The 24,096-nt window shown below is 43.6% G+C and overlaps 1 protein-coding gene across 2 annotated transcripts in view; it reads left to right on the top strand.

Moving 5' to 3' along the window:
- Nucleotides 1–24,096, top strand: part of PACSIN2 (protein kinase C and casein kinase substrate in neurons 2) — a 127,699-nt gene that overhangs the window by 68,849 nt on the left and 34,754 nt on the right. For both annotated transcript variants that reach the window (XM_060258504.1, XM_060258503.1), the window contains exons 4-5: nt 6,211–6,446; nt 11,707–11,862. In XM_060258504.1, coding sequence (XP_060114487.1) covers nt 6,211–6,446; nt 11,707–11,862 — 392 coding nt within the window. The remainder of the gene's footprint in view (nt 1–6,210; nt 6,447–11,706; nt 11,863–24,096) is intronic.

Here is a 24,096-nt window from a genome sequence, read left to right as displayed (position 1 = left end):
CGGCCACACGTATAGCCACCTTCAAGAGGGGGTTAGATAAAAATATGGAGCAGAGGTCCATCAGTGGCTATTAGCCACAGTGTGTATGTGTGTGTGTGTGTGTGTGTATATATATATATATATATATATATATATATATATATATATATATATATATATATATATATATATATATATATATATATATATATATATATATATTTGGCCGCTGTGTGACACAGAATGTTGGACTGGATGGGCCATTGGCCTGATCTAACATGGCTTCTCTTATGTTCTTATGTTCTTACCTTGTCAGTCAATTGTGCTATAGCTGTTAGGAGAGTATTTTGCATTTCTTTCATATCTCCCTGCATGGTCATGGTCATAGTTGTGAGCCTTGTTGGCCCAGGTAAAAAACTGGGCAAAGGAGTCGTAGTTCTACCTTCTCTATTGTCTTTATTTTCTCTTTTTTTGGGACCTTCTTTGAACCCAGATGCCATTTTACTATTGACTTTCTCTGATGTAGTATCACTTTAACAAAAACAGTTTAAATATTGCACTTCTCCAGGTTGTTATGGAACAGAGTGTTCCTCTTTCTATCAACAAACCTGGCTTCCAGCAAATAAGATCAATATTTTGGACAAAATATTAGTTTGTTTGGGAACAGTACCTTCCAACTATCTTCAACAACTTCAGGAACCCCAAATATTGGTTACAGATATAATAAACAATCCCAATTTTACACCTACCGCATATGCCACCCAATTTACTACCACGTAGTGACGTTATGTATTATGTCTTCAAGTTACAGCAATTAGTTCTGTCAACTCAGTTCATCCAGGGAATCCAGCAAAGGAAGTTATAAATTGTAATCCAGGGCAGCCAAGCCCAATTAGGACACACTCCTCACTGTAGCCACTATGAAAAGAAAATTATAATCCAGTCAGTCAGTCAGTCAGTCAGTCAGTTTATTGCGGCTCTAGGCCAATCGACAGCAACAACACAACTCATCAACAGTACAACACAACACCAAGTTGAAATATAACATAACAATATAAAACTTGTACATCCATCAAAGTGGCAACAAAATTAGCTGACATAGGCAACACTTAACTAAAAGCATCTTCTTTCAAATACAGACAGCATTAAATTTCTTCCTGTCAAGGTCGGTAACATATAGAAACTTAGCAAGATCAGGAGTCATAAAAAAACATCTATTCCAACTAATCTGTCTCATTTCAGTCATCCCATAGTTGACCTATCAGCTTCACAAACTACCATCAAGTGAACAGGTACTTCACCAGATTTTTTCATCCCGTGGCCAGAGCGATTGATGCCCTGACATAATGCCAAACGATCTTCTCTTTGCCTGTCCCCCCCACACCAGTTTTTCCAGAATTAATCAGGAAGATCAAAGAGCAGAAGGCAGAAATCATCTTAGTAACTCCATATTGGCCTCAATGACCATGGTTCTTTGCCCTCCAGGAGATGGTGATGCAAACATCAGTAGCACTTTCTGAGTCTAGGACAGGGGTCCTCAAACTTTTTAAATAGGGGGCCAGTTCACTGTCCCTCAGACTGTTGGAGGGCCGGACTGCCATTACTGTACAAGGCCGCGGGCCGTCAGTTCTCCGTCTTCTGCATCTCTCTCCCTTCCCCACACCACACACCCCGGCCTGGGAACTCACCTCACCTCGGTATCACCTCACACTCTGTCTCCGCCGCCTCAGCCCAGTGCCGGAAGTGTGCGTTGCTAACGCGAGTTTAGGTCGAACGTCACTTCCGGTCTGATTTTGCGGGGAGGGACGGTGGCTCAGTGGTAGAGCATCTGCTTGGGAAGCAGAAGGTCCCAGGTTCAATCCCTGGCATCTCCAAAAAAGGGTCCGGGCAAATAGGTGTGAAAAGCCTCATCTTGAGACCCTGGAGAGCCGCTGCCAGTCTGAGAAGACAATACTGACTTTGATGGACCAAGGGTCTGATTCAGTATAAGGCAGCTTCATATGTTCATATGTTGAACCCGGCGGGCAGCATAAACGTCCTCAGCGGGCCGCATCTGGCCCGCGGGCCGTAGTTTGAGAACCCCTGGTCTAGGATATTCAGCAAAAGTGATGGGTACCTTACTAACCTATAGAAAACAACCAGACAACAGAATATACAATATTCCCTGGAAGGCATGTGTAAATGGAGTATAAGAAATGTAACCCAATGAACCTAAGATTAACTCCATCCTGCCTTTTCTACAGGATGGATGTGACAGTGGACGTAAGGTCTTCACTTTAAAATGCTAAATGATGTTGTCTCTGTTCCAGGATATGACTCTATGCAGCCACGTCCATGTTTCTTGCTTCCTCAAGAGTGCTGCCCTAAATGATCCATCAAAGCAACATAGATTTCCAACATGTAACTTGCATACTATACTTTCAGCCGTTACCAGACACCCATTCGAGCCTATAAAATAAAATTCTGCTTAGATAGCTGAGAATGTCACGTCAGATAGGAGACTGTCTGAACTAGGCATGCTGTCAATCAAGCCTGTCTTCCGTAAAGACGAGATGCTCATGAGGATGGAGCCTACCTTCAAGCCAAAAGTGAAGTCCCAACTTTTGTAGGCCACAGGAGATTTGCCTTCCTTTATTCTGCCCTAATCCTACCCACGCAAAGAAGAAATTTTGTTATAACTTGGAGGTCAGATATATACTTAAAGCCTTCATTCATAGAACACAGGATTTTAGAAAAACTGATCCCTTGTTCATTTCCATCTCTCCGCCAAATAAAGGAATGAGGATGTTAAAATTGGCCATCGGCAGTACTCACAAGGCCTGTATTATTGAAGCCAAAGTTCAAAAGTTAGTCATACCCATTGGGTTTACTACCCATTCAGTTCAAAGTGCTGTAATCAATGCAGCATTTCCCAGACATGCTACGGTTGAAGAGTTCTGTAAGGCAGCCACATGGTCAACGATATCTTCTTTTGTAAGACCCTACAAAATGAACATCTATGACTCAGTCAACACAGCGTTTGGAAGAAATGTGCTACAACACATGCTTGAGCCAGAAGACGATCCACGCAGAAAACGAGGACATTGTTTTGGGAGGTACCACCAAGATGTTCTCCACCTCAGAGGGAGAACAGACCATTTGATATTTATCATGAAGGTTCTTTCTCCTCTGAAGAAAGGACATCTTGTTCCTCCCATAATAATTGTCATTCTCAATTCTTCACTCTTCTGTTCAGCGGGACCATTTCCTGTCCTGTTGTTACACACCTCACTGTTATCTGTTTCTCCTTGTTATGTTTCACAGTGGTGTTAATTCCTGGAAAGCAGGAGTATACAGTGGTTTAAGAGGTATATTAACTGCTTTTGGATTTACCAGAACTGAGGGGATGATTGATTCCTACCAAGGATACAGGAAGTGGATAAGATTTTGTTCCTACCTCCCTGATAGGAGGCTGGGAATCACCCATCAAGATGTCCTCCTGTCTTCAGAGGAGAAGGACCCTTCACAGTAAATATTCAATGCTCTGGCCAATTTCTCTGTTGTCCTAGATGTCCATGTGCTTTGAAATGTTACTTAGAGTTCTTCTTTTTGTCTTCATTTGTGTCAGTTTGTAGTTGTTTGTATAGATTGTCTGGTTTGGCCAGTATAAATGGCACAAGAGCATTTTTGTGAGAAAAATGTGAGAGCATAGGTAGGACAGTGGTCTTTAATCTTTCCATACGCAGGACCTACTTTTAACCCCAGGCAACAGCAGGGAGCACTGAACAGTAAGTATATGCTATATCATGTCAGTGGAAGGGGAGGCACTAGGAGAATGAATTCTCTCCACTGCTCAATGACCTTAATATAATAATAATAATAATAATAATAATAATAATAATAATAATAATAATAATAATAATAATAATAATAAAATTTTATTTATACCCCGCCCTCCCCGCCGAGGCAGGCTCAGGGCGGCTTACAGAGTGTGGCAAAAGCAGTTTTGCACGCCCTACGGAATTGGCTAATGTCCCGTAGGGCCCGCACCTCTTCCGGCAGCTGGTTCCACCATTGGGGTGCTTTTATAGAGAAGGCCTGTTCTCTGGTTATTTTTAGTTTGGCCTCCTTTTGACCTTGCCTTACAGTCCTGTTCTTCTTGATCCATCAAAGCAACATAGTGTACAAAGAGAAGTGGGAGGTGTGGCAGGCATGCTTTCAGCAGCAGGTCTTTCCAAAAAAGCAGTGGAGACAAAGGCAGCTCTGTGAGTGCTCTGCAACCCGCCTGAGTCCTAACCATGGGTTGAAGACTACTGTGTTAAGGGATATGCCTCTGATGATGTGACTGTATCCTGTGGTGGTGAAGTTGGACTCTGTGGTGATATCGGAGTTCTTCTGAGGTCAACCAAAATTGGTTTGTAAGGACTTCCTGACAGAGCAGTTCCTCAGTTGAATGGACTTCCTCGGGAGGTGGTGGGCTCTCCTTCCTTGGAAGTTTTTAAGTAGAGGCTAGATGGCCATCTGATAGCAATATTGATTCTGTGAATTAAATCCCCAAAATTACACCACGAGTAAGGTTGAAAAATCACCCAAAACTACGTTGCAAGTTAAGTGTGTAATAAATGGTAACAATGTGTAATCATATATAACAAACAATATAGATATTAGAAGCACACAAGGTTGCAGTACAAGTTCAGCTGGATGGACTATGGAAGGTTGATCCTGCTTCTCCATTTCCAACACTCTTCTTCAAGTCCAGAGCTAATTAATGTCACTAACGAATTTTTACATCTTCATATAGTGGTCAAACTTGCTTGCAATATATATATTGTTTCGTTATATATGATCACACATTGTTACAATTTATTACACATTTAACTTGCAACATAGTATGGAGTGATTTTTTTCAACCTTTCTCATGGTGTAATTTTTTTGTAATTTACTTTCCACCACAGCCGCTTTTGAGTGATTCTGTGAATTAGGCAGGACGGGTTGCATCGATGCTTAGTTCTAGTGGCCTTTTCTTACATGCCCAGGTAGATGCTGATTAACATTTTGGGGTCAGCAATTTTTCTCCAGGCCAGTTTGACAAGGGATCCTGGAGATTTCTGTCATGAGCAGGGGTCACTTGGTAATATTTCTTATTCAGTAGCTTTTTATTTCATCTGTTTATAATCCACTCAATGTTAGAATAGTTTCTAAGTCTCCCAAAGTCTTTCAGAGTGAAGATAAAAATAGATTAATGTACCTTGCAAAGATTCTTCACGCCCCCGGCTCGTTATCATGCAGTTAAAGTCAGTTAAAGTCCGTCCGTCATTGAGTGTCTGGTTTTCGACACCTGCTGGTACCTGCTATCAGCTGCTAGGACATTGTATGCGCAGCTTTGGAAGCAAGAAAAAATACCGGATAAATGGGATTGGACTATGAAAGTTCTATCGTGGAGTGAAATGGATAAATTAACTAGAACATTAAGAGACTATGATTTGGAGATATTTAAAAAAGAGTGGAGGAAGTTTAAAGAATACATAGAGAAAGAGTCGAATGTAAGAAGACATTGGACAATTTTTTAGTAATAATGGGGGAAAAAACAACAACGAAGAAGCAAGAAGGGGGGGAAAATATATATATAACGAATTTTGATTAGTCAGATGTATCTTTACTATTGAATTAGAATCTATAACCTCGGGGAAGTCTATATTGGAGGGAGGGGGGATTGAAAAGTCATATGGGTTAGTATTGAAGCAACGAAGGGAAATTAAGTTCTGTAACCATATGCTATCAATAAATTGGTAAAACACGAGCAGGGGTCACTTGGGATGTGTGTGGGGAGGGGGGGGGAGGTATTTATGAAATTCTTGCATTGTGCAGAAGGTTGGACTAGATGACCCTGGAGGTCCCTTCAAACTCTATTATTTTATGACTTACCCCTAAGCTTGTACTTTCATTGGCAGCCCACTGTTTTTGAAGAGTAGCTGCTTAAGTTTGTAGGGTTCTCTGTAAGTAATAACCAGGCTACCCCAATTCCAGGCGTGTGAGACAGAAGAGTTTGTGCATTGGAATTGTCCTTTAATTTCAGTGGTTTCTTACACTCTAAAACTGGTATGCCATAGTACACTTAACACAGACAGAGGAAACTTTATTTGATGCAAGAGTCAAAGGTTCTTTTTATTCTTGTTTTATTATTAATTCAGGCTGCAGTGGAAGAAAAGTTTCTAATTTTGCTGACATTCATTTATCTTTGGTTGAATTCAGGTCCTCAGTATGGGACAGTTGAAAAGGCTTGGCAGGCATTTATGCTTGAAGCTGAAAAAGTTAGTGAGCTACACCTCAATGTAAAAGGTGCCCTAATGAACGAAGACTTTGAAAAGATTAAAAACTGGCAAAAGGACGCCTTTCACAAGCAAATGATGGGTGGATTTAAGGAGACAAAAGAAGCAGAAGATGGCTTTAGGAAAGCCCAGAAACCCTGGGCCAAAAAGCTGAAAGAGGTAAGCTTTGCATCAATACATGCCTTGGCAAGCTCTGAAACTTAGAGCTTGGGATAAGGAGTTCTCCCTCCCTCTTGCTTCAGCTCATCTGGTTGTTTTCATATCTCTCTCTTTGTCTTCTAGCCTTAAAACTAGAAGGACAGGGAGGAGGAGATGCGGGTTGGATATGATCCCCAAAGGTCAAGCTCATCCTCTTCTGGGCAAAAGTAGATTATAAAAGACATGGGGCTGCTGCTCTAAGCCCGCCCCCCCGCCCCCCGTTGCGTCTGCACTACAAAGCTTGTCATGTGATTTAGTTTTCTTACTTGTTTCTTTGTGCAGAGAAAGATGATTTCAGAAGCAGGGAGAGATGCAGCAGGGCTCGGTAGCTGTCCCAAGGGTGTTAAGGGTGTTCCCTGTCTTCCCAGCAATAAGACGCTATATAGCAGAGGTGTCAAACTCATTTGTTATTGGGGCCATATCTGACATAAAGGTCACTTTGTTAGACGGACCATATGTGCCATTAAAAGTAAAACGAGGTACCAGAGCTACCTTTGCATCCTCCAGGACTGCATTGAGACCTAGGTTTCCTGTCTCATTACCAATGCCTTCTATTGTCATTTGGCATCTGAAACCACTCCTCTCTCCAAGATACAAGGACCAAATTATAGCTATATTTGAAGAAGTGAGCAGTGCCTCATGAAAGAACATAAGAACATAAGAGAAGCCATGTTAGATCAGGACAATGGCCCATCCAGTCCAACACTCTGGGTCACATAAGAGAAGCCATGTTAGATCAGGACAATGGCCCATCCAGACTGACACTCTGGGTCACATAAGAACATAAGAGAAGCCATGTTAGATCAGGACAATGGCCCATCCAGTCCAACACTCTGGGTCACATAAGAACATAAGAGAAGCCATGTTAGATCAGGCCAGTGGCCCATCCAGTCCAACACTCTGGGTCACATAAGAACATAAGAGAAGCCATGTTAGATCAGGACAATGGCCCATCCAGTCCAACACTCTGGGTCACATAAGAACATAAGAGAAGCCATGTTAGATCAGGACAATGGCCCATCCAGACTGACACTCTGGGTCACATAAGAACATAAGAGAAGCCATGTTAGATCAGGACAACGGCCCATCCAGTCCAACACTCGGTGTCACACAGTGGCGAAAAAAAAAATTATACACACACACACACACTGTGGCTAATAGCCACTGATGGACCTCTGCGCCATATTTTTATCTAAACCCCTCTTGAAGGTGGCTATGCTTGTGGCTGCCACCACCTTCTGTGGCAGTGAATTCCACATGTTAATCACCCTTTGGGTGAAGAAGTACTTCCTTTTATCCGTTTTAACCTGTCTGCTCAGCAATTTCATCGAGTGCCCACGAGTTCTTGTATTGTGAGAAAGGGAGAAAAGTACTTCTTTCTCTACTTTCTCCGTCTCATGCACTATCTTGTAAACCTCTATCATGTCACCCCGCAGTCGACGCTTCTCCAAGCTGAAGAGTCCCAAGCGTTTCAACCTTTCCTCATAGGGAAATTGCTCCAGCCCTTCAATCATTCTAGTTGCCCTTTTCTGGACTTTCTCCAATGCTATAATATCCTTTTTGAGGTGCGGCGACCAGAACTGCACACAGTACTCCAAATGAGACCGCACCATAGATTTATACAGGGGCATTATGATACTGGCTGATTTGTTTTCATTTCCCTTCCTAATGATTCCCAGCATGGCGTTGGCCTTTTTTATTGCAAAAGTACATGCCCTGCCACAAATTTTGTTAGTCATTAAGGTGCTATTGGACTCTTGCTCTTTTCTACTAATAAAGATTGCAAGCTGTGCTGTTAGGTTTCTTTTTTTCCTTCATCTGTTTAAACTGGAGAGGGAGATCTCTCCAACTGAATAATGTGTTGATTTCAGACTGGGCGAAATTTGGGAGCTTCAGCACCCAGCAACCCAAAGGAGCCACAGGACAGGCTGAGTTCCTCTACAACAGGAATCAAGTGTGCCTTCATAGAACTGAAATGGGTGAACTAAGGCTGGATTAAATGGCTTTTAGGTCCCTCTTGGCCTCATCTCTGAGGCAGTTGCCATTGCATGGCTGACCTCAATAAAAGGCTAGAGTGGAAGAGAGACAGCCCACAGCAGCCCCATCTGAAACCCACCAACTACAACTTTCAGATGCCTAGAAACAGCACCAGCAAGAATGCTAAGCATGAAGAGGATGCAGACTCCAGAGGCATTTCAAGCCAGCCCCACCCCTGGAATAGGAATGAGGCATACATCGTCAATGGAAGAGGGAAAATTGCATTTGCATTTTTAGCTACCATATCACACTGTTGATTCATATTCAGCGTATGGTCCACTAAGACCCCTAGATCCTTTTCGCACGTACTACTGCTAAAACAAGTCTCCCCCATCCTATAACCATGCATTGGATTTTTCCTACCTAAATGCAGAATGCAGAATGCATTTATCCCTGTTAAAATTCATATTATTGGTTTTAGCCCAGTTTTCCAGCCTGTCAAGGTCATCCTGTATCCTGTTTCTGTCTTCTTCTGTGGTTGCAACCCCTCCCAATTTTGTATCACCTGCATTCCCTCTATTTCTTCATCCAAATCATTGATAAAGATGTTGAACAAAACAGGTCCCAGGACAGATCCTTGAGGCACTCCACTTGTCACTCCTCTCCAAGAGGATGAGGAACCATTCACAAGCACTCTTTGGGTATGATCTGTCAACCAGTTACAGATCCGCCTAACGGTAACAGGATCCGAACCACATTTTACCAACTTGTCAACAAGGATAGTATGTGGAACCTTATCAAAAGCTTTACTGAAATCAAGAAAAACTATGTCTACAGCATTCCCCTGATCCATCAAGGTAGTCACTTTCTCAAAAAAGAGATCAGGCTAATCTGACATGGCTTGTTCTTGAGAAAACCATGCTGGCTCTTAGTAATTACAGCCATCCTTTCTGAATGTTTCAGGACTGATTGATAATTTGTTCTAAAACTTTTCCAGGTATAGACGTCAAGCTGACGGGTCAGTAGTTACTCAAATCCTCTTTTTTCCCCTTTTTGAAGATAGGGACAATATTGGCTTGCCTCCAATCTTCTGGCACGTCTCCTGTTCTCCAAGAACTCTCAAAAATAATAGCCAGAGGCTCAGAAATTGCATCCACTAGCTCTTTTAGTTCCCTTGGATGCAGCTCATCTGGCTCTGAGGACTTTGTTTCATTTAAAAAAACTAGGTGTTTATGATTCAATGCTGATCCTAGGCTGGAACTCCCTACCCTCATTATATGTTCTGTTTTTGCCATGTTGAGCACTGTTTCCCTCAGAAGAGAAGACTGAGGAAAAGTAGGAATTGAGCAGTTCCACCCTCTCTTCATTACTGTTACAATTTCACTTTCCTGCCCTTGCAGTGGGCCTACCATGTCCTTGCTCTTTTTCTTACTCTGAACATAAGAAAAGAATCCCTTTTTGTTGTTGTTTTTAGCATCTTTGGCCAGCCTAAGCACAAACATAAGAACATAAGAGAAGCCATGTTGGATCAGACCAATGGCCCATCCAGTCCAACAGTCTGTATCACACAGTGGCCAATACACACACATACACACACACAAACAGTGGCTAATAGCCACTGATGGACCTCTGCTCCATATTTTTATCCAATCCCCTCTTGAAGCTGGCTATGCTTGTAGCCGCCACCACCTCCTGTGGCAGCGAATTCCACATGTTAATCACCCTTTGGGTGAAGAAGTACTTCCTTTTATCTGTTCTAACCTGACTGCTCAGCAATTTCATTGAATGCTCATGAGTTCTTGTATTGTGAGAAAAAGAGAAAAGGACTTCTTTTTCTACTTTCTATACTGAGCTTTAGCTTTTCTAACTTTTTCATTACAAGCACTGGTGATTTGTTTATATTCATCCTTGGTTATAAGGCCCTCCTTCCAATTCCTAAAGGAATCTTTTTTGTTTCTCAAGTATTTCTGACCACAGGTTTTTATCCACCATAGTTCGAAGTTAAGATAATCCCAGGGTTAACATCCAGGCTTGCGGGGGGTGGGTGGGAACTGTTTGAAAAAGCCCCTAATTTGGGGTGTAAACTAAACTGTTCATATGTTGATAGCAACAAATGTGCTTGTGCAGCCATTGTAGAAGAAAGGTAGCCAGGCTAGCCATAGGAACCTGGAAGAGCATGCAAACCTGTAACAACCAATCAAGGAGGGAGCTTGGAGGTCCCATGATGCGGATCAAAGACGGGGGCGGGAGAAAAGGGCAACAAGTGGTATGTGTGGGGATAATTGAAAAGTGAGAGCTGCTGCTGGCCTGTGGGAAAGGAAAAGGAGTAAAGGGCCAAAAATGAATTCCTATCCTCATGCTCCCACCCTTCCCCTGTGTGTATCTACATTGATTTGTATGTGCTGTTTTTTAAGTCCTGGAAAACTAGGCTTGCCAATCCCCAGGACCCAGTGGGAGATCTCCTTGTTTTGTAGGCTCCTTCCTGCCCCCAGTCAGCTGGATGGCAGGGGAAGCCCAGCCCCCACAACCACCATGTGCCTTTCCACTTAAGAAGACTTAAGAAGACCTTTGGAAAGGCTTACTTTTTAGATGGTGTGCCTGTACCTTTAAATATGTAGGAGCCAGACTGAATGGGGGCAGGGTGAGCCAGCAGAAAGACATGGCTGCTCCGAGTAACTATGAAAGCAACCCAGACCCTCCAATTGTTTTACAATCTTTTCATAGGTTGTTTGCATAGTAAAGGGAAAACTAGAATATTTGGTTTCCATGTGTTAGTCTGAAGAACTTGGAACTTCAGCAACTTGTAAGTAAATTGACCCAGTGAGACCACACAAGTGTCAGATTGCAAACTGTTTATTTTGGTATTTGTTTGTTCCCTCCCCCCTCTCCCGTCTGTCTCTCTTTGTCTGTCTGTCTGTCTCTCTCTCTCTGTGAGAGAGAGAGAGAGAGAGAGAGAGTGTGAGTGTTTACAGGGGGTGAGGAAATGAAGACTGTATTCAGGGGAACTGCACTGCTGTTTTATACTTATTTATTTTAGGGAATGTGGAAGTCTCCTGACTCCATCTCTGAAGTCCCCAGATATTTTCTAAGTTAGACTTGGCAACCCTATGGAAAGCAGGTTTTTTTTTAAAGGTCTCCTTGATTCTTACAGCAATGCTAATTTCCTTGAGAAAATCTCCTAAACCATCGTGACATTTGCTAGTGCTGTACAAAACTGAAGTGCCTGTTAAATTATGTCATTTAGGTAGAAGCTTCCAAGAAAGCATACCATGCAGCCTGCAAAGAAGAAAAGCTTGCGGTATCCAGAGAAGTTAACAGTAAAGCTGACCCAACCCTGAATCCAGAACAGCTAAAGAAATTGCAAGACAAGGTGGATAAAAGTAAACAGGATGTCCTGAAGGTAATCTGTGTGTGTCGGAATGTTTTACAGCTTGGTTTCTGAAGGAGACAAATAGCCATATAGAAAAAGCTCTGTTATCTGGCATCCATTTGGAATGGGTGTTGTGAGTGATCAAATCTGGTAGACAAAGCTTATAGGTTACTACTTCCATCGTGCTATGTCACTAAGGTACAGTTTGCTCTGTGCTCTGGGAGTGATCCCTGGAATGAGGCACAAAATTGTTCTGCATTTGTTTTGTTCTCTTGGTATATTCATTCTATGCAGAGTAGAATGTATTCCCTCTCCTTCCAAATTATATGAAAAATCAGTCCCTTTCTCTGTTTAGGACTCCTCTGATGAAATGTGCTTAGAGCACATGAAAGCTTACATTCTGAATAAAACTTTGTTGGTCTTAAAGGTGCAACTTGATTCCTACTTTGTTCTTCTATTTAGGACTGTAATAGTAAGTACATAATTATGAACTTGAATAGTGAATTTGATTTAATAGGAGGACTTAACATATTATCAAAGCCGTTTGAATGAGGAACAAAATTGTGACAAAACAAGATAAATTACGGGGTGGAGTAGACTTTGAAGCTTAAGTGGCTCATCCATTGGAGGAAAGCTCCTAGAAGGATGGTTAGACCCACCTTATTTTTTAAAGTTATGTATTAAAGTTTGGTATAGCATATGATACCAAGAGAAAAACTGGAACATGAATATAAATATTAGCCTATAGAATCATAGAATTGGAAGGAACCTCCAGGGTCATCTAGTCCAACCCCCTGCACAATGCAGGAAACTCACAAACACCTCGCCCTAAATTCACAGGATCTTCATTGCTGTCAGATGGCCATCTAGCCTCTGCTTAAAGTAAGTAAGTAAGTAAAATTTTATTTGTATCCCGCCCTCCCCCGCCGGAGCAGGCTCAGGGCGGCTAACAACAAAAAAGATAACAATACATTGATAAAACATTATACTAATGAACATTAATAATAAAACCACTTAATACATTAGTTAAAACAATTAATCTAATACATTAAATTAAACCTAACAATTGATGTAGACGGCGAGTGTTTCTTGTTATGCACTTATTGCTCAGCTGTTCGTGAATGCCAATTTAAAGAGGGCGGTCTTGCAGGCCCTGCGGAACTGGTCAAGGTTCCGCAGGGCCCGCACCTCCTCTGGGAGCTGATTCCAGAGATGTGGGGCCGCGGAAGAAAAGGCCCGTGTGCGGGTGTTCTGGAGTTTAATTTCTTTTGGTCCAGGGGTAGTCAATCTGTTTTTTCCTATCGACCTCAGTGCTCTCTGGGGCTCGTACGGGGAGAGACGGTCCCTCAGGTAGGTCGGTCCTCAGCCATGTAGGGCTTTAAAGGTAATAACCAGCACTTTGTACTGGACCTGGTATACAATCGGTAACCAGTGCAGTTCGCGTAGCCCCGGCCGTATATGTTCCCATCTTGGGAGACCAAGCAACAGCCTGGCCGCCACATTCTGCACTAGTTGTAACTTCCGGGTCCGGCACAGAGGCAGCCCCATGTAGAGGGCGTTACAGTAGTCCAATCTTGAGGTGACCGTCGCATGGATCACCGTTGCTAGGTCCCGGCGCTCCAGGAAGGGGGCCAACTGCCTCGCCCACCTCAGATGGAAGAATGCTGACTTGGCAGTGGCTGTTATCTGGGCCTCCATTGATAGTGAAGGCTCCAGTAAAACACCCAAACTCTTTACCCGCCGCGCCGCCTTTAGCGGCGCACCGTCAAAGGTCGGGAGAGATATTTCCCTCCCCAGGGCGCCACGACCCACACAAAGGACCTCTGTCTTCGCTGGGTTCAGCTTCAGCCCACTCAGTCTAAGCCACGTTGCAACAGCCTGTAAAGCCCGGTCCAGGTTCTCCGGGGCGGAGGCGGGCCGGCCGTCCATTAGCAGATAGAGCTGGGTGTCATCTGCATATTGATGACAACCCAACCCAAACCTCCGGGCAATCTGGGCAAGGGGGCGCATATAGATGTTAAATAACATCGGGGAGAGAACTGCTCCCTGAGGCACCCCACAATCTAGTGTGTGCCTCTGGGATCGTTCATCCCCAATCGCCACCCTTTGTCCCCGACCCATGAGGAAGGAGGAGAGCCATTTTAGGGCCAACCCCCTAACCCCTATGTCGGCGAGGCGGTGGATCAGCAGCTGATGGTCGACCGTATCAAATGCCGCCGACAGATCTAGTAGCATCAGTACCGCTACACCGCCTCGATCCAGTTGCCGCTGGAGGTCATCCGCCAAGGCGACCAGGACCGTCTCTGTCCCGTGGCCCGGCCGGAAGCCAGACTGGCACGGGTCTAGGACAGAAGCGTCATCTAGAAATCTCTGTAGCTGCAACGCCACTGCCCTCTCAATAATTTTACCCAAGAATGGTAAATTAGACACCGGTCGATAATTTGCCAATTCGGCCGGGTCTGCTGTAGGTTTTTTCAGGAGGGGGCGGACCAAGGCCTCTTTTAAAGGTGTTGGAAAATGCCCCTCTAAGACCTCCAAGGAAGGAGACCCCACCACCTTCCGAGGAAGCCTGTTTCACTGAGGAATCGCTCTAACGGTCAGGAAGTTCTTCCTAATGTTGAGCTGGAAACTCTTTTGATTTAATTTCAACCCATTTGTTCTGGTCCTACCTTCTGGGGCCATAGAAAACAATTCCACACCGTCCTCTATATGACAGCCCTTCAAGTACAACATGGTGATCATATCACCTCTCAGCCGCCTCCTCTCTAGCCTAAACATGCCCAGCTCCTTCAATCTTTCTTCGTAGGACTTGGTCTCCAGACCCCTCACCATCTTCGTCGCCCACCTCTGGACCCGTTCCAGCTTGTCTTTAAGATCCTTCTTAAAATGTGGTGCCCAAAGCTGAACACAGTACTCCAGGTGAAGTCTTACCAGAGCAGAGTAAAGCAATACCATCACATCACGTGATCTGGACACTATACTTCTGTTGATACAGCCCAGAATTGCATTTGCCTTTTTTAGCCATCACATCACACTGTTGTCTCATGTTCAGCATATGATCCACTAAGACCCCTAGATCCTTTTTGCATATACTTTTGCTAAGACAAGTCTCCCCCATCCTATAACCATGCATTGGATTTTTCCTACCTAAATGCAGAACTTTACATTTACCCCTGTTAAAATTCATATTATTGGTTTTAGCCCAGTTTTCCAGCCTGTCAAGGTCATCCTGTATCCTGTTTCTGTTGTCTTCTGTGGTTGCAACCCCTCCCAATTTCATATCATCTGCAAATTTAATAAGCATTCCCTCTATTCCTTCATCCAAATCATTGATAAAGATCAATCAATATCTTTATTGCATTAGCAAAATATTGCCATAGTAACCAACCAAATACAACAATAAGATAAAAGGGAACGAAGAGAAAACACAAGGCAGCATCCAGTACCTCATTCCATACTACGATAAGAAATCATACAATCCTAAAGTATCTAGAATAAAATGTCAATAAGAATTTTAAAACCTAAAAATCTATACATTCTAAACTTTTAGAACCTTAACAATCTAAATTTAAAATTTAAAACACCAACATAATTTAGCCAGGACTACACTAGAAAAGAACTGAGAGTGATAATAGGGAGCGATCAATGAGGCGCGGTCTTCATTTTCTTTTCCATGACGACAGCCGCAAACCCTGCAACTTGAAAAGTAGTGTATTTATCTCAGATAGTAAAAAAACTAGTTTCTCCTGATTTGACTTCCCAAGAAGAGACAACAGAATAAGACCCAAAAACCTATTCCATTCAGAGTTAAAATCAGGGCAATAAAACATGGCATGAGAAAGGTCCTCAATAGAAGTTTGGTCACAAATACAAACTCTTTCCCAATAAGGAATCTGCCAAAAGCGACCTTCATTAGCCAATAAAGGTAATAGATCAAAGTGAGCCCTCGTAAATGCTTTCCGAAGCTTGGAATTCGCTAAAGTAACAAAATATGAAGAAAATATCAGATGCGATAAAGATAAGTGATTATAAATCACAGCTGTTTTCAATTCACCTATAGTTCCCATGTCAGCTTGAATAGATTGATCTAACAATCTTTGCTTGACCAAGGATTTAGCCGTGTCAAACCCAAGAGAACCCAAAAAATCAACTGAAAACCCAAGCTTGGCCACTATATTCAGAACAAAACTGCGCCAAGACCTATCCTTCATTTCCCCATGGTTAACAGTTCCGGAGCAATGATCTTCAACCAAAAGTTGATAGTTATTTTATAAACTAAAGTAGTTATTGATAAAGATGTTGAACAAAACAGATCCCAGGACAGATCCTTGAGGCACTCCACTTGTCACTCCTCTCCAAGAGGATGAGGAACCATTCACAAGCACTCTTTGGGTGAAATCTGTTAACCAGTTACAGATCCACCTAATGATAACAGGATCCAAACCGCATTTTACCAACTTATCAACAAGGGTAGTATGTGGAACTTTATCAAAAGCCTTACTGAAATCAAGATAAACAATGTCTACAGTATTCCCCTGATCCAGCAAGGGTAATCACTGTCTCAAAAAAAAAAGATCAGGTTAATCTGACATGACTTGTTCTTGAGAAAACCATGCTGGCTTTCAGTAATCACAGCCATTCTTTCTAAATGTTCCAGGACCGACTGTTTGATGATTTGTTCTAAAACTTTTCCAGGTATAGATGTCAAGCTGACGGGTTGGTAGTTACCCAGATCCTCCTTTTTCCCCTTTTTGAAGATGGGGACAACATTCGCCCACCTCCAGTCTTCTGACACCTCTCCCGTTCTCCAAGAATTCTCAAAAATAATAGCCAGAGGCTCAGAAATTACATCCGCAAGCTCTTTTAGAACCCTTGGATCCAATTCATCTGGCCCTGAGGACTCAGTTTCATTTAAAGAAACGAGGTGTTTAGTACTGCCCCTATGCTGATCCTAGGTTGGAACTTCATACCCTCATTATATGTTCTGTTTTTGCCATGTTGAGCACTGTTTCCCTCAGAAGAGAAGACTGAGGAAAAGTAGGAATTGAGCGGTTCTGCTCTCTCTTCATTACCTGTTACAATTTCACTTTCCTGTCCTTGCAATGAGCCTACCATGTCTTTGCTCTTTTTCTTACTCTGAACATAAGAACCCTTTTTGTTGTTTTTAGCATCTTTGGCCAGCCTAAGATCATACTGAGCTTTAGCATTTTACTGAGCTTTTGCAATTTTAGCACATTACAAGTTTCCATATTTTTAACGCTACTTTAGGGAGGCCAGCTTCCTGTCTTAAAATGCCATTAGAGGTGCATCTAGGGACATTAAACAATGATCTAAGAAATTTTGACCGTACAGTTTCTAGGGTTTTTACATTGCTGATTAGGCTAATTTGTGACCCATAAAGTAATTGCTTTGAAATAGTTTTAAAGCCGCAGGAATAAAGCCTAGGCCATCTTTTCTGAGGAATCTGAGGATATCATCAGCGCTCTTTTCTGCTGTGTTTGCTGAAACTATTGTATGCGATTTGAAGCTGGCATTGTACAAAAAGGTGACACTTAAATATTGGAAAGTTTTAACCTGTTTGATAATATTACCGTTGATCTTCCAGTTAACTTTCCTGTATCATCTAGTGAAGTGCATTATTTTTGATTTAGAGTAATTAATTGCTAAATGTTCAATGTCACATTGTTCACTAAAATTTTTAAGGGTGCGTTTTAAGCCAATTTCCGATTGTAATATGCATCAATTGTGGCTGGCAGACCTTGGCAGAGAGTCAGGACTTTATCTGCAAAATAAAATACAAAAGCCTCACAGCTAATATCCAATTCCTTACAATTTTGATTGCTCACTGGCAATACAGCGAGTGATCAAATTGTTCGAAATAACTGGGCCGGGTGCAGTTTTGCAGATGCAATGGAGGCAGCATAGAAATCCTTTTTAGCGGCCTTCACTACCTTCTCGTAGACTTTAGATAATGTTCTATAAGAAGCTCTTGACTTTTCGTCACTCGCTCTAGTCGTCTATGTTGCCATTTCATTCCTTGAAGCCCCAAGGTATACCAAGGAGTTGCTTTGGAACGGCAACAAAGAGGACGCTGGGGGGCGATGTTGTCAATGGCCATGGAGACCCAAGAATACCAGTCCTCCACCAGCTCATCTAACGACTCGCCAGGGGGCACTGGATCCTGCAGAGGTTTCTGAAGCTGCTCAGGGTCCAGTTGGCTCTGTGACTGAACATAAATCCGCTCTCCTCCTAGAAAGGAGGAGGGCCGTAAGCCCAGCCGGACTTTCAGGGCATAATGATCTGATCATGGAACCACATCAGTGGCTATCAGATCTGCTGTTACCCCGGCGCCAAAAATCAAGTCTAGCGTGTGACCTGCTTGGGGAGTGGGAACCAATACAACTTGTCTTAGCAGTAGCATGTGCGAAAAAGATCTAGGGGTCTTAGTGAATCATACGCTGAACATGAGTCAACAGTGTGATGCGGTGGCCAAAAAATTCAAATGCAATTTTTGGCTGTATCAACAGAAGTCTAGTGTCCAGATCACGTGATGTGATGGTATTGCTTTACTCTGCTTTGGTAAGACCTCACCTGGAGTATTGTGTTCAGTTTTGGGCACTACAATTTAAGAAGGATATAGACCACCCTAGAGTGGGTCCAGAGGACGGCGACGAAGATAGTGAGGGGTCTGGAGACCAAGTCCTGTGAGGAAAGGTTGAAGGAGCTGGGCATGTTTAGCCTGGAGAAGAGGCGGCTAAGAGGTGGTATGATCACCATCTTCAAGTACTTGAAGGGCTGTCATCTAGAGCAGTGTTTTCCATTTGCAGGGACGCGACCCGGTACCAAGCCACGGAAAACTCATTACTGGGTCACAAGAAAAGCCAAAGCTAGCCCCACCCCATCTCTGTGTTGTGCAGAGAGGAGCTGGGCTGCCTCTCCTTGCTTCTCCCCCGCTCCCAGTGTTTGAGAGAAAAGCTGGCATCCATTGGCACTTTAGACCCATGAAGGTATGAACTTTCATGTGCCTTGCAGTATGTTCTTTTGGGGAGATTTCCCCGGGAGGCCTGGGCGGCAAAGAAAGGTGTGTTTTTTTTTTCAGCCGGGAGGGGTGGGGAGTGGGCATTCCAGTAGCTGTTTTTTTTACCAAATGACCCCTTTTGCTGGCTGGAGTCATCTAATGGTGAGAAAGGTTTTTTTTTTCCTTTGCCCCCCCTTCTTTCTTTCCCTGCAAGCGATGCTCTTTCTCTGTTCTTGGTGCTGGGGGGGGGGGAAGCAACAGTGAGAGGGCTTCTAGTGCCCTGGCCCCGCTGGTGGACATTCTGGTGCTTTTTGGGCATTGTATGAGGGAATTTTGGACTGGATAGTCCACTGGCCTGATCCAACATGGCTCCTCTTAGGTTTATGTTCTTTCTTTCCATGTCTTTCTTTTCCTTTCCTTCCCTTTCATTCTTTCCCTTTTTCTTTCTTTCCTTCCATTTTTGCTGAATGAAACTTTTCTGTTCATCACAGTGTTATTGCAGACATAGGAGCTCTGCCAATGAAAAGTTGGCACCCCAGTTGTAGCCAGGTGGCCTTCTATGAGATTTCTGTGTGAGTGAGTGAGAGTAAGAGGTGTGGGGCAGAAAGAGATTATTGGAGATTACTGCAGTATACCTCAACAGCACTGGAAGAGATGGTTCTATGAACTTGGCACCATTTTACTGGTCCTGCTTTTAACAGCTGTCTGACACCAAAATTAAACTCCTCCTGTAGATATGAAAAAGGATGAAAGTAGTTCACTGGCTAAGTATCTGCACAACAGGTTGCTTTTAAAGGCATGGGAAACACCACCAGTAAAAAGCTGCAAGCCCCTCATAAATATCCTTTTTGGGATAACTGCAGAAAAGCTTGTATGAACTTCATATAACTTGAGATTAATTCATTAATTGCAGTACAATTCTCTGCTACCTTTCATAGCAATTTCCCCGTGTTTCTACCAAAGAAAAGTATGAAAAATAGCTGTCGAAAGATTTTCTTGAAACCAAGCAAGCTTGGTTGTAGCTTGAGGCAGGGTTCCAGTAGTAGCAGCTGAAGGAAGGACCTACTAAATTTGTCAGCATATTTTGAGGTAGAGCAGCTGCCAGGGCCCAGTGTGGGTGGTACACAGTGCTGGCATTCCTGATGGCAATGGCAACAGCACTCCCAATTGTATACACTGGCCAGTGCTGTTGAGGAAGGGACGTGTAGGTGGTGCAGGCAATTGAACATGGGCATTAGGAATGCTTGCAAGCTGGTGAAAAATACACAAACAGATAGGTGCATGCAGGTGTGGGGGTGAAAAGAGATGATTGCCCACTTTCCACTCCCGTTTTGACTCAGCATGAGTTTCAGAGAGATTTTTTGAAAATGAAGTTACTTCAGAAGAAGAGGCAGGTTTGGGGGAGTGCCCTGAAAGTGGCATCACTGGAAAAGGAGGAGTTTTGGTTCAGTGTGCCCTGGAAATGACATCATTTGGTCTTTGACATCACAGGAAATGACATAATTTCTGTCTCCCAGCTCCACCCCCAAAGTCTCCTGGCTCCACCCCCAAATTTTAGTGGGCCACGAAGAAGTGTAAAAATAACTGGGCCACGGGAAAGAAAAGTTTGGGAAACCCTGATCTAGAGGATGGTGTGGAATTGTTTTCTGTGGCCCCAGGAGGTAGGACCAGAACCAATGCATTGAAATTAAATCAAAATAGTTTCCAGCTCAACATTATGAAGAACTGCCTGACCGTTAGTGCGATTCCTCAGTGGAACAGGCTTCCTTGGGAGGTGATGGGCTCTCCTTCCTTGGAGTTTTTTAATCAGAGGCTAGATGGCCATCTGACAGCGATGAAGATCCTGTGAATTTAGGAGGAGATATTTGTGAATTTCCTGCATTGTACAGGGGGTTAGACTAGATGACCTTGGAGGTCCCTTTCAACTCTATGATTCTATGACTGAGTCCTAATGTCTCCATGGATGACACTAGGTCGTGACCCTGAAAGGACGCTGCATCATCAACATGGACATTGAAATTCCCCAGGACCAGAAGCCTGGGGAAGTCCAATGCCCAGGCTGATACTGTATCCAGCTGGGCAGGCAGGCTGTCTGAGGGTGTGTCATGCAGTTGATACACTACCCAGACAGCCAAACTCTCCTCCACTTCCCACACCATACTGAGACATTCCACGCCAGTTATGATTGGCACAGGGAGTGCCTTGAAAGAAAAAGAATCACGGAGGAGCATTGTGACCCCACCCCCCTGCCCAAAAGTCCGAGATTGGTGGAGAACCGAAAACCCAGGTGGGGCAAGTTGGTTCAGGGCGACTGCTTCACCCTCCCGCACCCAGGTTTCCGTCGCACATTCCAGATCTATCTGTTGCCCCATGACACTAGATAGTCTCGTATAGTATAGGACTTATTATTGATAGATCTGGCATTGATCAAAATCAAGGTCGGAGTTGGGTAAAAATTCCTAACCCCACAACCGACATGCCTAGGAATGGAATGTAGGTGGGAAGAAATCCAAGCATTTCCATATCTCCGATCTCTTCCAGAACCTTGAGACCTAGTCCCACCGCTGTTCTTCCCCCGCCCCCATGTGACCAGAATCCCTGATCGTGACATGGCTCTCTATGTGAAATGCTATCAGGTCCAATGATCTAGCTAACGTGCACACAACCCTAATTCTAATTCACACTATAATCTACTAAAATCACTAAATCATCTCATTGTCTAATTACAACTAATAATTTAACAATATTTAACAAAATTTAAATTGATCCCAACTACTAATTTATACTAACAGGTCAATTAATATTAATTTCCTCCCTCAAATTCCTTCACCCACCCCTCAACCCAATTAATTAGCTAGCTAAGATTTAAAAGACAGTAGCAATTAAGAGGTCCAATTTCAATACAATACATTTCACTTAGGCAAAACTAATGTCAGTAATAGATTAAAATCTAAAAATTAATTAAATTCCCAAGTTAGACAATTAATAATAAAGACAATGGCAATAGCTTAGAAGATAAGTAGAATAAAACTTCCTGTAAAGTGTAGATGTAAGTGCAAAAAATAAAAATGCTGAGTGCTGATGTTGATGGTAATACTTAAAAACAGGGGAAAATAACCACAGTTAAGGGACAAGCTCTATATCTCTAAAGGGACAAGCTCTATATGTAAAAAATAAAAATGCTGAGTGCTGATGTTGATGATAATACTTAAAAACAGGGGGAAATAACCACAGTGAAGGGACAAGCTCTATATCAAGCTGACAAAGGAGACCAGTTCTTTGTTTCTCCAGCTTTGTAAGTCCCATGCAGTCAGCTGTGCATCCATTGCAGTCTGATATGGCCCAAATCTCTATCAGCCACTATTGGTGTCCCTAGACTAGTCCAGCAGACTGGGGGGAGAGCAGGCCCCTCAAGGCCTCTCAACCGGGTGGGTGGAATAAGAGTCAAGGATAGAATGCCAGGGGGTGGGCCAATTAATCTTCGGGGCAGCATCTGCAGGTGGCTCTGGGCAACTTCAGGAAACCTATCCACAGGGGCAGAATACTCCGTTACCACAACGTTTAGCACCCCCAGCCAGCGTCATCAAGTACAGCAGCTCACCACCTCTTTCTCTGCTCGATGCAGGCAGCTCCAGATTAAGAGGATGGAACACCTTCTTTTCTGGTTGCTTCTCATTTTGAGTTATTAAACGCACAAAATCTTGTGGGGTCTTCTGACCCCCATACTCATTTATGACGTTCAAAGTAGCAAAATATCGAAATATTTTGTCTGTAGTGGAGTAGGCTCTGATTCTGTTTTCATACTCCATCACTTTACGGTCCCAAAATCCAGAGCGCTGCTTTTTCTTCCCTTCTGCCTGAGCATCCTCAGCACTTGATTTTACAGCCTTCCCGTTGTCACTCTCTTCATTCACTGGTTCTTTGCTTTCTCGCCAGGTTCTGCTCATATATCATGTTTCACTGATGATGGTGCTTCTGCACGTGCTCTTTAACAGAAATCCAGTGCTTGATGCCACTGCGGCTGTTCCTACAAAGGCCACCATCAATAGCCTCTGGAGGCTGCGGGTAGAATGCACTGTTCCATAGTATTGCCTAGAAATGGAAGCTGAACTCATCACAGCAGGGAGAAGGCGAAAGCACAGCATCCTGGGTTCCTTTGGGGCTGACAGGACAGCGCACACGTGTCCCTCCTTGCAACTCCAGGGAAAACGAGTCGGTGGTGCAGAGGAAACCAGTGAGAGGGCACCGAAGCCATCAGGTGCCCCCTTAAGTAAGCACTCCCCAGCTAGGCCCCAGCCCCTCTGACTCTACCCTCTCACTGCCTCTCCCATTTTCAGAGTGGGACATGTCTAACAAGTCCCTGAGAGTCTTCTCCATGACTGTCTCTGCTTTTCCGGGTCATCCACTTTGGTCTCAAGGATGCAAAATTGTTCCCTGAGAACCAGGAGGTCCTTGCACCAAGCACACACCTAAGACCACCTATCCAGTGGTCAGATAGTCATACATATGACACTCAGTGCAAAACACTGGATAGCCCCCAATCTCCTGCTGGCATTCTGCCTTCATATTTTCTTTTTAATTTTAAAATTGTTTTTTTAAATAAATATATACAATCCCCTTTTAATACCCTTCGTGTTTATGTGGCTCTCCTTGTGGGAAGTTTATGTATCTTATTGGGAACACAAGGAGACTAAGACCCTGACTGTCACCCTTCCTGCTCCTTCCTGGACTTTTCTTTCAGAGCCCCTAGGCAAAAAGCCCTTTAGCTCTTGCCCTTCAGCTTGTGCCTCTGGCGAGGTGCAGCCTTAGAAATGCGAAGAAGGTGGGGGCAGCAGTCAGCCCCAGGCAACACATCCAATCACCAACTATCACCTGATGCAATCAGCTACACTCAGCTACATCCCAGTCAGAACAAACAGAAACAGCAGTTCTTCTCTCCCCAGCAATTCTACACACACTCAGACTCTCTCTGTCCACACAGTAGCACTCAGCTAATTCTCACCAGCAGTTAAGAAAAGGCAAACACTCACCCCTTCAGCAGCACCTTTTCTCTCTCTCTCTCAGAGTCCAACTGACTGTGTTTTGCCTCTGGCGAGGTGCAGCCTTACAGATGCAAAGAGGGTGGGGCTAGCAGTCAGCTAGGTGGAGAGGAACTGCTGTTTCTGTTTGTTTTCTCCCAAGACCTTCAAAGTAAGCCTTTCTGCTTGTGGAGTTCATGGTGGTGTTGTTCATTGCCATGTGGACCA

This window comes from Heteronotia binoei, chromosome 17 (genome assembly GCF_032191835.1).
Source record: "Heteronotia binoei isolate CCM8104 ecotype False Entrance Well chromosome 17, APGP_CSIRO_Hbin_v1, whole genome shotgun sequence".
Lineage (NCBI taxonomy): Eukaryota > Metazoa > Chordata > Lepidosauria > Squamata > Gekkonidae > Heteronotia > Heteronotia binoei.
The sequence above is the reverse complement of the archived record's forward strand: the minus strand, read 5'-3'. Positions and strand labels throughout refer to the sequence as shown.